This window comes from Aegilops tauschii, chromosome 2 (genome assembly GCF_002575655.3).
Source record: "Aegilops tauschii subsp. strangulata cultivar AL8/78 chromosome 2, Aet v6.0, whole genome shotgun sequence".
Taxonomy (NCBI): Eukaryota; Viridiplantae; Streptophyta; class Magnoliopsida; order Poales; family Poaceae; genus Aegilops; species Aegilops tauschii.
The window spans coordinates 388,502,256-388,515,373 of NC_053036.3; the positions used below are offsets into that span (position 1 = coordinate 388,502,256).

At 46.7% G+C, this 13,118-nt stretch overlaps 1 protein-coding gene across 2 annotated transcripts; it reads left to right on the forward strand.

The window, feature by feature from the left end:
• The first annotated feature begins 3,642 nt into the window (after positions 1 to 3,642).
• LOC109740482 (probable receptor-like protein kinase At1g49730) lies at positions 3,643 to 9,459 on the forward strand. Of its 2 annotated transcripts, none has more exons than XM_020299541.4 (9): positions 3,643 to 3,987; positions 5,295 to 5,843; positions 6,631 to 6,918; positions 7,120 to 7,381; positions 7,504 to 7,556; positions 7,651 to 7,718; positions 8,083 to 8,172; positions 8,247 to 8,328; positions 8,478 to 9,459. In XM_020299541.4, exons 1-9 carry the CDS (start codon positions 3,906 to 3,908, stop codon positions 9,080 to 9,082), a joined length of 2,079 nt encoding a protein of 692 aa, XP_020155130.1. In that variant the 5' UTR covers positions 3,643 to 3,905; the 3' UTR covers positions 9,083 to 9,459. The 2 variants fall into 2 exon arrangements, with proteins under 2 accessions (XP_020155130.1, XP_020155131.1); XM_020299542.4 differs by having other exon boundaries at positions 8,502 to 9,459.
• The last annotated feature ends 3,659 nt before the right edge of the window (positions 9,460 to 13,118 follow it).

Sequence of the window (13,118 nt, forward strand, 5' to 3'; positions counted from 1 at the left end):
CACAATATAATCGTAGAAGATGAGCGCTGGGAACGTCTGTACGATCGAGGGTTTCAGTTTTAGGATGAGAATGTTGTGCCTGAGCATGGAGGAGCGGCAACGTTTGAACAGTTCACCCAATTTCATCATGACATGCGTGATTGGGAAACTCACGTGCAACTGCAAAATGATTTGGTTGAGCATATGTGAGCTCATGTTGGCAACCAATAGATGTATCTTCTTTATTCGGCTTGCAAAACTATGTGAGACATTTTTATATTTATGTGATTTGTAAAACTATGCTATTTTATTCGGTTCAAACTATGTTATTTGACTATATGTTTAAATGCAAAATCAATGCAAAAATGAGATATTTGTTGAAACAGTATGGCCAGCCGGCCACGCCGGCACATATGTATCGGTGCGTTGGGCACGTTGCCGATCCATATCTAAAACAGGACGGACATCGGGCGGGCGGCCGACCCAAACGGACAAAAAGTGGACGAAATCGCCGTCCGTTTGGGACGACCTGTTGGGGTTGCTGTCATGCCATCAGAGCAACTCCAACGGGCCGACCCAAACGGATGGCGATTTCGTCCGCTTTTTGTCCGTTTGGGTCGGCCGCCCACCCGGCGTCCGCCCTGTTTTTAATATGGGCCGGCAGCGCGTCCAATGCGCCGACCCATATGTGCAGGCGTGGCCGGGTGGCCGCCCAATTTTACATTGATTTGCATTCAAACATATTGTGAAATGAAAATGTTAATAAGCCAAATAGTCTGGCCGCCCAAATAAATAGCATAGTTTTACAAGCCAAATACAAATAAAAATGTTTCACATAGTTTTGCAAACGAATAAAAGAAGATACATATATTGGTTGCCAACATGAGTCCACACATGCTCAACCAAATCATTTTGCAGTTGGACGTGAGTTTCCCAATCACGCATGTCTTCATGAAACCGAGTGAACTGCTCAAATGTTGTCGCTACTCCATGCTCAGGCACAACATTCTCACCCTGAAACTGAAAGCCTTGATCGTACAGACGTTCCGGGCGCTCGTCTTCTACGATCATATTGTGCATGATCACACAAGCAGTCATCACCTCCCATAGTTTCTGCGTGCTCCAAGTATTAGCGGGATACCGAACGATGCCCCATCGAGATTGCAAAACACCAAAGGCACGCTCAACATCCTTCCTAGCACTCTCTTGCTCTTGGGCAAATCTTTTCCTTTTCTCTCCGACAGGGTTGGGTATTGTCTTGACAACAGTGGTCCACTGAGGATAGATACCGTCACCCAAATAGTACCCTTTGTCATAGTTGTGGCCGTTGACAGTAAAGTTCACCGGTGGGCTGTTGCCTTCGGCAAGCCTAGCAAACACCGGCGAGCGCTGAAGCACGTTGATATCATTGTGTGATCCAGCCATGCCAAAGAAAGAGTGCCAGATCCAGAGATCTTGAGACGCCACGGCCTCTAGTATGACAGTGCAAGCCCTGACATGTCCCTTATACTGCCCTTGCCAAGCAGAAGGGCAGTTCTTCCACTCCCAGTGCATGCAGTCTATGCTGCCAAGCATCCCCGGGAAGCCCCTGCTGGCATTCATCGCCAGCAAACGGGCTCTATCTTCAGTTGTCGTCTCTCTCAAGTACTCAGGGCCAAACACAACAATCACAGCCTTGCAGAACTTATACAGGGACTCTAGGCATGTAGACTCGCTCATACGGACGTACTCGTCAATGAGATCACCGGGCACTCCGTATGCAAGCATTCAGATGGCGGCAGTGCATTTCTGATAAGAGAAGAAACCAATCTTGCCGACGGCATCCTCTTTGCACTCGAAGTAGTCATCATAGCCGACCACTTCCTCTCTAATACGGTTGAAAACATGCCTACTCATACGGAACCGGCGGCGGAATTTGTGATGTTTGAACAACGGGTTTGTTGTATCAAAGTAGTCCTTTCAGAGAAGGAAATGCCCGCTCTCTCGGTTGCGATTCAACACCGGAAGGTGGCCCGGAATGGAGCCACGAAACAACGGCCGCTGGCTGTTGAGGTGGTGATGGACCAACACGGCAGTGGTTTCTGCTCTACCAATTTATGCAATGTGTTGCATCAGAGTGCCTTTCACTATCTTAGATCACTTTGAAAAATCTGGCAGAAGTTTTCTTTGGTATGGTAACAAGATCAATAAACAGGGTAATTGTCTAGTTAAATGGGATACTGTCTGCCTCCCCAAAAAAGCAGGAGGACTGGGAGTCCTTGATCTGAGAACTCAAAACAGAGCTCTTCTAATCAAATTTCTCTTCAAGTTTTTAAATAAACATGATACTCCTTGGGTGGAACTAATATGGAATAATTATTATTCTGATGGCTCTATACCCTCATATCCTACAAGGTTGGGATCTTTTTCGTGGAGAGATTGCTGTTCTATCTTGCAGGATTTTAAAAGCATGACTACATGTATCCCCTCTACTGGCAGCACCATTTCACTCTGGCATGATAAGTGGAATGAGGACACTCTACAGAGCAGATTTCCTCACTTATACTCATTTTCTAAAGATGCAGAGTGTACAATTGCCTCGGCTATCGTTTCCTCAACCAGCAACTTTTATGAGATGTTCCATTTACCCATGTCATCTATGGCTGTTCAACAAAGTAATGAGATGTTGGAAATCATAAGCAACATCCACCAAGACAATGACAATAAAGATTGCTGGCAATTTCTCTGGAAAGGAAACAAATACTCCAACAAAAAGATTTATCTGCACCTTATTGGAAACCCACCAAAGGCAGCACCACCATTTCAGTGGATTTGGAAATCATGCAACTTGCCCAAACAAAAATTCTTCTTCTGGTTGCTTCTGCTTGATAGATTAAATACTAGAGATCTACTAATCAGGAAGAATTTTCAAATAGAAAATAGGAGGTGTATCCTATGTGATGATGAACCCAATGAATACCTACAACACCTCTTCTTTGAATGTGACTTCAGCAGAAACTTTTGGGCTGCAATAGGAATGGAATGGAATACAGACCTTAATACTATAGAAATGCTGATGGAGGGGGCGGGAGGGTTGCTTTGTTGGCCGCAGGGTGAGACGGGAGGCCAATGTGCCACAGACCAGCGGGTCCGAGGACAGAAGTAGGCGAGCGCGCGCGTCCGTCACGTGTCCGCGCCGACGCAAATCAGGCTCAAAAATGGACCGGGAATGGGTCGCCCGCGGACGAAAAACGGACGCGCGTCCGTTTGGGTCCGTGCGTTGGGCTGCCTTTTCTGTCCGCGCCGACCCAAACGACGGCCGCGAACGAAATGGGCGCCCCATTGAAGTTGCTCTCATGTGCAGGGACGGTCGTGATGGACACGGTAGAGGAGGCCTCGCCTCACTGGAGGCTGGAGGGAGGTCGACCACAGGTATCTGGGGCTCACCAGGCCATCGGCCACAAAAGGACACGAGCGACGCACACTCGCACAGTACGCGTTCTTGGATACGGCGCCGGGGCTTGCCTGGTCGCCTGGGCCGGTGAGAGTGACTACCGCGCCATGTGCACCCCACCCGTGGTCCGCGGAGCCGGAGCGGACTCCCCCATTCGCAGTTCCGCGCACCCGTGCCCGTGACCGGGAGGAGCCCATCCCAAAGACCCCGCCCACTCTTCCACGCGCGGCTAGTAGAAAAAGGCGCCTAGCCGCGCTGCGACCCGCAAAGCAAAGAAGAAAAGCGGCAGCGCCGCGGCCGCAGTCAGCAACACAAACGAGCATATTGGGTTGGCGTCGGGGCAGCGTCAGCCTGGCATCCCATTCCTTCCTTCCTCGCCCTCCCCTCACCGGACAAACCCCACCTTTCCGCTCCGCCCTGCTCCTGTTCATCTCTCGCTGCGGCCGATACGACGCCTGCGCCGCGCCGCCGGCCGCGCGCGTGCGGCTCCCGGATGCGGCGTCCAGGGCCGGTCCTCTGCGCGGCGCTGGCCGTCGCGCTCCTGGCCCCGCTTCCGCCCGCGGCGATCGCGGCAGGTAAACCGTTCTCGCCGCCCCACGTAATCTCTTTACCTGTTCCCGTCTCTGGCAACCGGTTGAAGCCCACTCCGCTCCAGTGGCGGAACAGCATTAGCTGCATTTGGTATTTGGGGTTCGAGGGGATCGGTCGGCGATGGCGACGGCTGTGGGCGCGCTTAGCTCAATCACTGATTTCGGTTTCTCCCCTTCCGACGCCCATTCGATGCGTCCCTAACGCCTTTGCGTTTTCTCTAATGGTTCAGCCCAGAATATTGGTACAGTACTGTAGGTTTAGGACTTCATTTTTAGGAGAGGCGAACGCGAGTAGTAGGCATTTTAGGTGCGAGATGGAGTCACTTAGCCCTGGAACAATCCCTGAGCACGACTGGTACGAGGCGCATTTTTCGCCTGCCTTCTTTCTGTAGACGCAGTGTAGTTGGCAAGGGGAGCAGGGACCGCCTCTGCTCACTCCCCATCGCGTTGGAGTCCTTCCTTCCTTAGGCCATTCAATTCGCCTACCTAATGGAGTTGCTGTACACGTACGACTGGGCCGATGGACTTTCATGGCTCTTGGGTTTCAATAGCCGTTGGACTTGGCTGTCCGTGAGGGTTTCAGTCCTGGCATTTGGCGTTACTGCTGAACCACTGATAATGTCACAAGATATTTTTGATTTGCCTGATGTTCCTCAGGTGCACATGGGTTGTTTTCTCACTTATACTATGTGCTAGCCTACAGTGTACCATCAAATGCTCTATATTCGATTTCGTAGCAGCTCTGGTGTAATGAGGGAAATATGGATAGTATGAAATTTATGACAGGCAATCCATTAGGCACGTACCCAGCTAGTGGATCCGGCTTGCCTGCTCCCTCTCCATGCTCCCATCCGTGCTCCCACTTCATCCTACGGCTGTTCTTTTCCCTTTTTCTTTTCTAATCTAATCATCTCCCCCCCTGATTTTCAGGGGGTGGGGCCGGGCCTTATTTTCTTCCAATCAAATCAAGCCACGTATGCGGGAGCACGGATGGGAGCATGGGAAGGGAGCAGGCAAGTCTCGTCCCCCAGCTAGTACTGGTCATGTGGCCTATTCCCAATGGCGTTAACTTCACTTCTGCTAGATACGAGCACAATTCACGCTGTGAGCATAAGTGTTGGCTTGCTGTACTGCGACATCAGTTGCATGTTTTGCTCTTTCTGTGTGAGTGTGACACCCGCTTTGCCAAATTTAGCAAAGATGCAGAATGACGAGTCTCCTCTTTCAAAAGTTTGTGATTATGGACCAGCCATATTTGCATCGTTACTCATGTTTGTTGTTTGACCATGCAGATTGTCCGTTGGATTTCAGTTGGCCAAACTTTGCGCTGATAGCTTCTGTATGCTCGGATCAGAATGGCCACTCAAAGTGTTGCCGCTATATCAATGCCGTCCTCGCGGTCTCTTCTGCAATGTATGCGAACACAACAGGCACTCTTGGGGTTCCATCTGAACTTGCCGATGCCTGTATTCGCAATATCTCAGACACCTTCGTGTCCAATGGGATACTTCCTACTGCAGCTTCGTTTTGTGGCCTCGGGATCAAGATTCAGGCGTCCTATCAGTGCGTTGGGATGACTACTATCCTCCAAATGTTACAGTCTCCGAATTTCAGTGATGTGACTAGAAATTGTGCAACCTCACTTCCAGATGACGTCAGCTGCAAGAGATGCTTAAATTCTGGTTTGTCATACCTCCGCCATCTTGTGGGGGAACAAGATAATGTCACATTGAATACCTGCCGTGACGCTGCCTTTGTTGCTTTTGTGAGTCAAGGGAACATATCTACTCTTGATACGGCGGGTTGCTTTTTCAGCGTTCAGGGGCTGAGTGCTCTTCAAGGTTCGAATTTTCTCCCGTCTATCATAGAATGGACAGTGCACTTAACAAAATTTTGGCCACACATTACTTTTGTATTTCATAACTTATAGAGGGAGAATAATATTACATATTTTTTGTTCTGACTTCTTAATGCTAGTACACTGCATAAACCCCACAGGATTTACAACTATGATTTGTAGAACTTATGTAGCACCTTATAGAGGAAGAACACCTTTTCCTTTTCTTGAAGAGTGTTAACTGCCAAGGCTAGTGCATTTCATGAATGAACATGTTCATCACCAGTTTTCTTTTCAAAGCTTCAGCTGTGCTGCACTTTTTTTTGACTGTGACACATTTGCACATAGTATTTCACAGTATGCAAATTATAGGTATATTATATTAATCAATTATCAGCACATTTTTGTTGTAGATTTGTAGTGCAAGTTTCATATGAATATACATCTTTGGTAAATGGAGTATATGTGGGTATCTTTTCAAAACTGTTTCATTTTACTATCTTGGTTGGCAAGATGGTTTATTTTGAGTAAGTTGATTGACTTTCTGCTGGGAAAATATACAGAGCTCTTACTTGATTTTGTTGCCTTACAGTTAAATGTGACGTCGTTGCCAGTGATGGCACATATGTGCTTTGTAATGAAAAGTAGTGCCATAGAACATAATGTCCATTTGTAGTGGCATGTCAAGGGTTAAGGATTTTTCGGTAGTATAATATATAATAAACTCCTTTATACTTAAAATGCGCCTTTGCGGTTGTTGAGTGTTGTAATAATTTATGAATCTCATGCAGTGAACATCTCGACATCATCCCCAGCTGGATATCCTGCACCAAATATTTCTCCCAGTCCATTTGCATCGCAAATTCCTGGGGAACATGTTGCTGAAGTGCCATCCAACCATCATCGTAGTTACAAGCGTGTACTATTCCCTGCTATCGGGGCCTTGGTTACAGGATTATCAGTTACACTACTGGTAGTACTGATTTTACTTATCCGGAGAAAGTGCAAAGAACTAGAAAAGATTGAGGGAATTAACCCTTTGAAAGTGTTGAGTTCCTGTGTCACGAAGGGCCAAGAAGGTAAACATTTAATGAGCTGTGGTCATGGTGCTGCCTTTCTTTTATTTGTAAGCTCTGTCTCGACAATTTGTTTACGAAATTATATGTTACTTTAATTTAAACCTGATGGAGTGATGTTTGAATCTGCTTTTGAATTACTTGCTATTAGAATCAGTTGCGGGACCCATTTCAGTTCATCTGCTTAGCAATATTGTTTTGCAGGTACTTCCACCATTTTTGGCAGATTTAGTTATGCAGAAATGAGAAGGGCAACAAGAAACTTTAGCACCACGCTGGGAGGGAATGATAATGCAACAATATTCAAAGGACAACTGAGCAATGGTTCTGTGGTTGCCATTAAGCGCATAGAGAGCTCACCAAAACAAGATCAGCTGGCATTCTGCAAAGAAATGGAATTTCTTGGGCGTCTGCATCATCGACATCTTGTTGGACTTAAAGGATATTGTTTAACAAAATTTGAGAGGTAAAGTACGCTGCCGCATCATCGCCATCTTGTCGGACTTAGGGGTATTTTTTAACAAAGTTTGAGAAGTAAGGTTCAGGTATTAACCAGTTTGTGGTGCTTTACAACTTCCCACCGTCCAGGTTCCAGGTTTATGAATACATGGAAAATGGAAGCCTTAAGGATCACCTTCATTGTAATATCTCACGACTCATGTTTCATTCTCATTCCATGTCTTATGCTACATCATTTGTTGAATTATGTGCAGAAAAGCATTCTTCTCTTTGCAGCGTCAGGTAAACTTCTGCTGCCGTGGAAAAATAGGATCCAAATCGCTATTGATGTTGCGAATGCTTTGGTAAGTTTCTGGAAGTCTGTTCTGGATTCTGAATTGGATCAAGTAATTCATACTTCCCTGCGGTTTTTCCATGTTTGGAATAGTTGGTATTCACTTAAAACTGTACTCCCTCTGTCCCTAAATTCAAGACTTCTTTGAAATTGAACTGCAAAAATGCCTTGTATTTTAGTGAACTGCAGAGATGTCTTGTATTTAGGGAACTGCAAAAATGTCTTGTATTTAGGGACAGAGGTAGTAGTTCATATGTGCACCAAGTGTATATCAATTTCCGTCCATTTCCTTCTATTAACACCAAGTATATGAGTAGTATATTTGAAATGTTGTGTTACTGCTGACAATCAACTATGAGTTATGTTTGTTTCAGGAGTACCTTCATTTCTATTGTGATCCTCCATTGTACCATGGAGACATAAAGCCTAGCAATGTCCTCCTGGACAAGAATTATCTCGCAAAGGTACCTGGCGAATAACTTTCTTACGCGGGGATTGATCCATACTCGTCAGAGACTAATGGATTGATTTTCAATAGCTTGCTGGGTGTGGCTGCTCAAATGGTGGCAATACCATCGTCAGTTCCACCCCAGGGACTGTCAAGATCCAGGCAACTCCTGGTAAGGGTCTTGTGCTGTTCTAGAGGTTTTGTTCTGTTCTGTTATGCTGCTGAAATCTGAACTGCAGTCCCCGGTTACTTTGTACTCCTACTTTGTTTTAGCCTACGCCTGTGAACACTACTAATTTGTTCGATCAACATTTTCGTCAGTACCGTGCGTATATCTCCGTGCAGGGTACGTAGACCCCGATTACGTGGTGACCCAGGAGCTGACGGCCAAGAGCGACGTGTACAGCTACGGCGTGCTGCTGCTGGAGCTCGTCACCGGGAGGCCCGTGGTGCAGGACGACCGGAGCCTCGTGGAGTGGTCCCGCGAGCTCATCGGCACCGACTACCGCCTCCACGAGCTGGTGGACCCGGCGGTGGCGGACACGTTCGACCTGGACGAGCTGCAGGTGATGGCGGACGTGATCCACTGGTGCACCCACAAGGACGGCGGGGCGCGGCCGTCGATGAAGCAGGTCCTCCGGATCCTCTACGAGCGGCTGGACCCGCTGTCCGGCGGGTTCGCGCGCGCCGTGGAGGTCGAGCAGGGGTACTACTACGGCGGGCAGAGCGGGAGGAAGGCGAAAGAGTGGCAGCAGCGGCCGCGGGATGGCGGCGGAGACGTGATCCAGTTCAGCGGCGAGCCAAGGTGCCTGCCGTCGTCGTCCAGCACGTCCAGGTCCCACTGCAGCCGCACCGTGCCGCTGGAGGGCAACTCGCCGGAGCCCCAGTCGCCAGCCCACGCCGACCGCGGCGGGTTCTTCGCCTGAAGACTGATACTACGACGGGATGCCATTTTTTTGTCGGTTGATTATTAGGCATGAAAGAGTTGCAGGCTAGCAGCAGCAGCTGCCTTCCTCTTTGTGAAACCTCCCTGGCTCCGTCCAGATGGTAGGGCCTCGACGGCAGCTTGCGAGTGAGTGATGCCTGGCAGGGTCCCAGGATCCAGATACATGCTGGCGCGAGCAAAGGGCTCATGGCAGTCAGAGATGGCACGCCTTCCCTAGGTGGTTGTTTCGTTCATCACAGCAGCATTGATGTGCATCGGGAGCATCGCGTGCTATTCAATTGCTGTACAGGTTTGTTTCCTCACGAGTGGACTAGTGGAGTGATGCGGTGAGTGGCAGAGCTCAGTGTCCTTGTCTTCCGTTTTGGGATGAGAGGGGTCCCTCTCCTTCCACAGTTGTTTGTTTGCCTCTGATTGATCTTTCGTTGCCTGGGAAATCGAAATCCTAGTAGTAGTAGTAGTACGAAGCAAATTCACCGACAAAATTACCAATGCTAAGGGGGTGTTTGTTTCCAGGGACTTTTTTGTGTAGGGACTAGAAAAAGTCCCTCTTAAAGACTTTTTACCAAATGGGAGGGACTTTTTAGGGATTAAACTAGGCATTTGGGACTAAATGAAGAAGACTCTCAAGGAGTCTTTTTTGGGACTTTTTAGGACTTTTCCAATAATGCCCCTCCATGCATCTATTGGCCCGCCACCCCATGGTGTTGTTTGATTGTTATTTTTCTATATACTAGAGGCAACATGGTCATTTAATAACCTGTAGGAAGGGACTAGGAACTTTTTAGTCTCTGAAAACAAATAGGGAGGGACTTTTTAGGGACTAAGGACTTTTTAGTTGGGACTAGAAAAAATCCTAGGACTTATGAACCAAACAGGACCTAAGACTACCGACAATGAAAGTAACATAGGTTACCGACAATAAGACTAACATCACACATATCTAAACAAAATAGATGATGTGACAAGTAATTAATGAAAAAAGAGTGATGTGGTACTACTATGAGTAACATCATATATATCAAGATAAGATGAGTCTATAATTTAATAAATAAAATGTTGTATGACACCACACATATGTTACTCCTCATTATGGAGGTAGTAAGATGGTAACATATGCATGTTACTAGTCTAAGTTACTCCCCACTATGGCTGGTAATAGTGGGGAGTAACTTAGACTAGTAAAATAGTGGGGAGTAACTTAGACTAGTAACATGCATATGTTACTAGTCTGTGTTACTACCTATATAATGCATAGTATCATAGATTAGTATCATAAATGGTCTCATTTATTGTCATGCATGACACATAGTAGCGTCACATTTATTATGTTACGGTATCTACCTATGTTACTATAACCATCTTTCTTCTTTAATTGACTGCCACATAAGCATGTTTGCGAGTTTCAAATGCATGATACTACTTATGTTACCCCACTATGGTCAGCCTAAGCATCGCCACCACCAGGCTGGTTTTTCTGGCTTCAGGCGCGGACTGAGCTAGCAGCCTAGCCCTGACGTGCGCAACTCATTGAGTTGAAGCTTGAGGCTGACAATTTGAGTTGGCCGTCAGAATCGAGTTGTTTATCTTTGCGCTGCTTTGTTCAAGTACAGGCGAATCGAACACGGTCATTTGCTTGGGAACGTTGGTGTTCACATCGGCCGATTCAAAGGTCAACGCTTGCTGTTGTCACGGCTCACGATGCCGTCCAGCGTTAACTAATCCACTGGTACAGTACGAACGAACAGGTGAGCTAAAGACGGCAAGAGCTTAGGGTCGCGCTATGCCGTTAGTGGCGGATACAAATCTCAAGGCCAATGTAGATATAGCTCCATGATCGTGCATTCTTTGTCCCGATCGATGGTGATCTTCAAGTTAAAAGCAGGCACCACGATACTGCGAAACGACAGCGTTTCTAGTTTCTACGCACCCCCGGCTTGCTTTTCACCTAAAAGCAACAAACTGCTCCGTACCTTTGCTCATTCACAGGGACGAACAAAGCCGCAAAAGGTACCTTTGTTTAAGATTGAAGATCACAGACGAACAGGGGTTGCCACTTGCCGCCATTTGAGGGTTCCAAATGCAGGAGCATTCTCCGTCTCCACGTCTCTCTGCTGTAAACAATTTGCTCCAAGCACATGGGCTTGCTAGAGCTCCAGATTCTTCCTCTCTCACGCCTCTCGCGTCACACGGGACCGTACATAGGAAGCGGCCTACAACCACTTCGGTGTTGGCGCCGTTCGTGTTGATTTCTCTACCGTGGAAAGTGTCCACAGATGACTACAATTTGAATAATCTCTCGATAACGATGAATAAAAACAGTTAACTCCATAGTTTTACCAGGATAAACGTCCAGATCAAGCTATTCATATTTGTTTCACGTAAACGAAAGCAAACAAGGGGGCTCTACCGGAGTCCGAACCTATCCGATATAGGACTCTGACACCCTCAACCTACCCAAGACCGAGGCGGAGCCCGCATTTGGAGCGGTCCGCGTTGTCTTCACATCAAAAACCCACACTTTTCGCTCTAATCTCCTATGTCCTTCACCTCAATTCCCGAGCCTTTCGTTTTTACCACTACATTGACCCGTACGAACAGCTACCAGAACCGGTGGAGGTGCACGATCCAGAGAAGGTGGCCGTCCGGAATATCAACTTAGCCATACGACAAGCCCGCCGGCTCAAAGCGAAGGCAAAGAATGGGGCAGCCGGCAAAAAGAAGGATGATACGTCCATTTTGCATCATGTTTTTGATTGTTATTTATATTATTTTATTTAAAGATATATTTCACTTTAAATGCAACTCTTATACTTTTTCTCTCTTAAATTGCAAGTTTCATCACAGGAGGGAGATTGTCGGCAGCTGAAATTCTGACATTTTTTAAGGAGGTTATCCCCCGGCCTCTGCATCAGAACGATGCATACGGCCATATTATTAATAAGCAAAAGTTTCAACAAAGTCTTCAAGTCTCATAAAAGAAAAAATGCTCACACAGAGCAAAAACATAAAAGAACAGGATAGCAACAACCGGCGGGAAAAAAGAAGATAGAAAACTAAACACCTATCCTATTATATGACGGCCATCCAAACCGGTTGAAGATAGCCCGTGCTACCGGCTCCCACCGGATAGATCCAGTAATCATACGCTCCCTGGCATCCGTCAGAGTGAGTAGCGACCACATATGGATCAATGCAGTGGCCCGGAAAATAACCTGCAAGAAATGAAATTTTGTTGTTCTGTCAAAAACCATATCGTTGCTGCAGCTCCATACTGCCCATAATAAAGCACATACTCCTACACGGATATGTCTCGCCGTTTCTGAATCTATTCCATCTAACCACGTCCCAAATAACGTGTTGATAGTATTCGGAAGAGTAATATTAAATGCTATGTGGACAGACCGCCATAGAATTTTTGCCATTGGGTAGTCAAGAAAGAGGTGCTTGATGGATTCATCATGATCACAGAAGCTACATCTTCTCCTGACCAGTTGCGTTTTGTCAAATTGTCCTTAGTTAGAATGACTTGTTTATGGACAAACCACATAAACACTTTAATTTTTAAAGGCACTTTGACTTTCCAAACATGTTTCGATCGAGGTATAGAGCCAGTGTTGATAATATCCAAATCCCAGTGTAATTGATCTGGCTATAGAGAGAGGTGAACCTCCATCAACCTTCTCACAAGATGGAGCCAAGCTTCCCAACGGTTTCCCGCTAAAGTCCTCCTGAATTGAATATTGAGAGGGTTGGACTGTAATACTGTTGCAACGTAAGCGTCTCTTCGCTGAACAATATTATAGAGAGAAGGATATTGGAGTGCAAGGGGTGTCTTCCCTAACCATGTATCCTCCCAGAATATCGTGGCAGTACCATTTCCAACTATACATTTTGTCCTGTTGAAAAAAGACTGATTTCACTCTCATCAGTCCCTTCCAAAATGGTGAATCAGTCGGTCTGACCGTCACCTGGGATAAGGTTTTGAAATGTAAGTACTTATTACACAAAATCTGGGC

Excerpts from the sequence above, each read along its gene's own strand:
- LOC109740482 (XM_020299541.4), top strand. The coding sequence starts at position 3,906 with ATGCGGCGTCCAGGGCCGGTCCTCTGCGCGGCGCTGGCCGTCGCGCTC. Across the intron at positions 7,557-7,650 it reads CCTTAAGGATCACCTTCATT|CGTCAGGTAAACTTCTGCTG; the intron begins GTAATATCTCAC and ends TTCTCTTTGCAG. Across the intron at positions 7,719-8,082 it reads TTGATGTTGCGAATGCTTTG|GAGTACCTTCATTTCTATTG; the intron begins GTAAGTTTCTGG and ends TGTTTGTTTCAG.